Genomic DNA, 3,297 nt, shown 5'->3' on the forward strand with positions numbered 1-3,297 from the left:
ACTAAAAATATTACAGATATACGGGGAGCTGTAAGTATAATTCTGAAGATTTGCTTGAAATGCTGAGACGCTCTAGCCTGGATCCTGTTTCGAAAAAATTGATGGAAATTGGTTAAAAATATGTCCGTGCAAACGTGGCTGAATTGCAGTAGGTATCATACTCTGTAGCTGGAAACAGAGATCGATAAAAACCTAATCGGGAAATAACAAGCATTTAATACATCAAAGCAACATGAGACCTCATTAGACTCCAAAAAAACAAACAAAAAAAAAACCAAACCAAACCAAACCAAACAAAAAAAACCAACCAACCAAGCCCCAAGTGAGCGTACAACAGACTAATTTTAAAAGGGATTTTTTTGGCGGGTCAGGTATAATAACGTCATCGGGTTTAAAGTTAGGTGTTTGTAGCAAACTTTGTGTGTTACTGGAGCGTGAGGGTCAAGTATAATGACAAACATGTAATTTATTTAGCACATTTAAGAGAATCTTACTCTTCATCACACAACAATGAAGCTAAAGGTGAGCGCGAATGTTCAAAAAGACACTTGTCCTGGTGGATTTTATTTGCCCCCCAAAATCGGTTTATTAGTCACTGGAAGAATAATCTATTTCAAAATAAACTATTTTAGGTACAAACCACTATTGTATGTATTTATTTTACACATAGCTTTTCGCATGGCAACAGGAGTCGCATAGGATTTACAAATATTATCCCTTTCTCGTCCACCCTCTAAAACGGATGCCCCGAAAGGAAAACAAAACACATCCCTGGCTAGCCATGCTCACAACGTGCTTTAAGAAAACAAAACAGCCCTAGGTTGCGTCCCAAATACCAGTCCACACTGATGTGGCTTCGCCTCCCTTGCGGATCCACCTGCAGTTTCATCCCAGAATCTTGATTTAGGAGCTTGGGGCAACGAAATTGGCTGGATTCTTGATCCCCTCGCCCCACCCCGCTCAGTTTAGCTCAGGAAGGTTAGGCAGCATCACCAGTTCCAGGAGACGATGGCAGGGTGTGCTAAGTGCTGGTAGGCCGGGAAGAGGCTCAGGGCAGCGGCGGAGCTGGGCTGGAAGGTTTGGTAGCCTTGGAGTGCGAACGCAGTTTGTGTGTTGCAGCCCAGCTTGTCCTGCGCCGCCGCCGCTCCCGGGGTGGGGGTACAGCTCTGGCACGGCTTGCCATCCCTGACCAGCACCGGCACCATGACTCTCCTGAGCAGAGGGGGCTGGGGGAGTTCGGTGCTGCAGGACCCCTCCGTTTTAGCCCTTTTCATTTTGTATCTGTGGTTCTGGAACCAGATCTTGACTTGGGTGGGGGTCAGGCTGAGCAAATGGGCCAACTGCTCCCGTTCCGGCGCCGAGAGGTACCTCTGCTGCCGGAACCGCCTCTCCAGCTCCAGCGTCTGTGCTTTGGAGAAGAGCACTCGCCTCTTTTTCTTTTTCTCGGCTTCCGAGCCGTGGGGCGGGTGCGATCTTTGGGTGGAATCGGGTAAACTCGTTTCTGGACCGCTCTCATCGGAAGCTGGGGACAGCAACAACAGTGGCAGGGTTAGAGGGAGAGCAAGTGGCCGCCACCAGCAGGATCCGGTACCTGTAGCCCCCCAGATAAGATGGGGAAGGGATGCTGGTGTGAGCAAGGTGCTCTTGGGACATTCTGATTAGAACAGTGAAAGTCACCATTGTTTAAAAGCCCCAAAGAATTCTGATAGGAATCAGGAGATTCTATCTAAAATCCCGATTTGGGAACAAATTAAACCGAAAAGATCGGATTGCCTTGCGTTTCCACGTGCCATAGCTGTACCGTGTGCAAGATCGAATCTCTGTATACAGTATGTACAATATGTAAACCCTGCAGAGGTTCATATAATCTGTATATCGGTATGCCGTACGGTTATTGTAACAGCTATCATGTTTCTTTCAATAACTGCTGTTCCTGTATCTCTTTTCTTCTGCAGCTCCGAAGCATGGTTCGGGGTGATACGTTATTTTTTTATGATACATGCACAGACCTTACACAATCTATAAAAGTTACAGCTTAATAATAAATACACGGATACTTGTGTAGATGCGTGTTTCTACACACTCGGATCCTATCAGGCTACATACTGTTTCTATTTTGTACATGGGTTCAGATGGAAAATTGGAGCACGTGTATTATTAGATTTGGAACCCCTCCACTACAGATAGAATTGCAGCAAGGAAAGAGAAGGACAATTCTGATAAACTTTAAAGCTTATGGTGTGTATATATGTGAGCATTTACATACATATATATGCGTACAGGTAGACCGATATATCTTCAGATCTCATTAACTCTACCTATATGCCCTTAAGCGTGTTGTCAGTATTTTCCTGCTGTTTTATTGCCGCAATTCAACCACTGTTCTCCAAGAAGTCCAGACTGGCTCCTGCGGAGTGTTGGATTGGCCCCGGTAAAAAGGTATTTTACGCTTGCGATGTCCTGTTTATTTCATACTCACACAGATAATGGTTTCTGTCGCTTTCGATCCATTCCCCGTACGGCGAGCTGGCGTACTTCTCTGACGGGTGGCGATCAGAGTCCTGCTTGATGTTGTTAGCATCCTGCTCCGGTAAATCCAAAATGCTCCTCACCGTAAAACTGATCCTGCCAGCTGTGGCCATTGTAGGGTCGGTCGCCTTTGCCACAGACTCCCTCGGAGCTAGGAAATAACTGCGCCAAGCTACTCGGGAACCTGCGGACTCAAGGGGATGCTGGCTCCATCCCAGCCGAAGCCCGAATATTAGTGTCGTTTACAGAGGTGTCCTGTTTATATAAACAGTCCTCGCCGCTGCAAACACTGCCCGCTTTCAGACCGTCCCTGTCTGGGGGATGCTAAGTACCTGAATTAGTCAAGTGCTAAAGCTCTAATGGGAGTAGGTGTAACCCCGCCGAGAGAATAACCCGTTACCTCCCAAAGACAGCAGCAGGAAACGGGCTTCATCATTACATATTCTGTCTGATTAGCCCAAAGTGGGGACAGATAATGGTAATTGTTAGCAGTGAATAACATCTTGGGTGGTATGTGGCGACCAACAACCGCCCCCCTCCATCCACCACCAACGCCACCACCGTCCCTGCTACGCGCAGGAACATCCCCAGAGCTTGGCCAGCCCCCCGCCCGCCCCCACCCCAGGCAGGAGTTCATTCATTATTGGTTTTATTCCTGGCCTTCATTGGGCTCCCTCACCGCAGCCCATGCAGCTAGCCCCCAGGCCCCTGGCAGCTTTGCTAAGCCACTGGGGGCTGTTTCACACCTCCAGCCGTTTGTTTCCACTC

The 3,297-nt window shown here is 47.8% G+C and overlaps 1 protein-coding gene across 1 annotated transcript; it reads right to left on the bottom strand.

The window, feature by feature from the left end:
* Window positions 1-620: 620 nt before the first annotated feature.
* NKX2-8 (NK2 homeobox 8) lies at window positions 621-2,965 on the bottom strand. The gene is made up of 2 exons (XM_084632052.1): window positions 2,480-2,965; window positions 621-1,522 (listed from the first exon to the last, which is right to left on the bottom strand). The coding sequence occupies exons 1-2, from the start codon at window positions 2,640-2,642 to the stop codon at window positions 990-992; spliced, it is 696 nt and encodes a 231-aa protein (XP_084488178.1). The 5' UTR covers window positions 2,643-2,965; the 3' UTR covers window positions 621-989.
* Between the last annotated feature and the right edge of the window lie 332 nt (window positions 2,966-3,297).

Source organism: Lepidochelys olivacea (genome assembly GCF_965140295.1).
Source record: "Lepidochelys olivacea isolate rLepOli2 genome assembly, chromosome: 6".
NCBI classification, from domain to species: domain Eukaryota; kingdom Metazoa; phylum Chordata; order Testudines; family Cheloniidae; genus Lepidochelys; species Lepidochelys olivacea.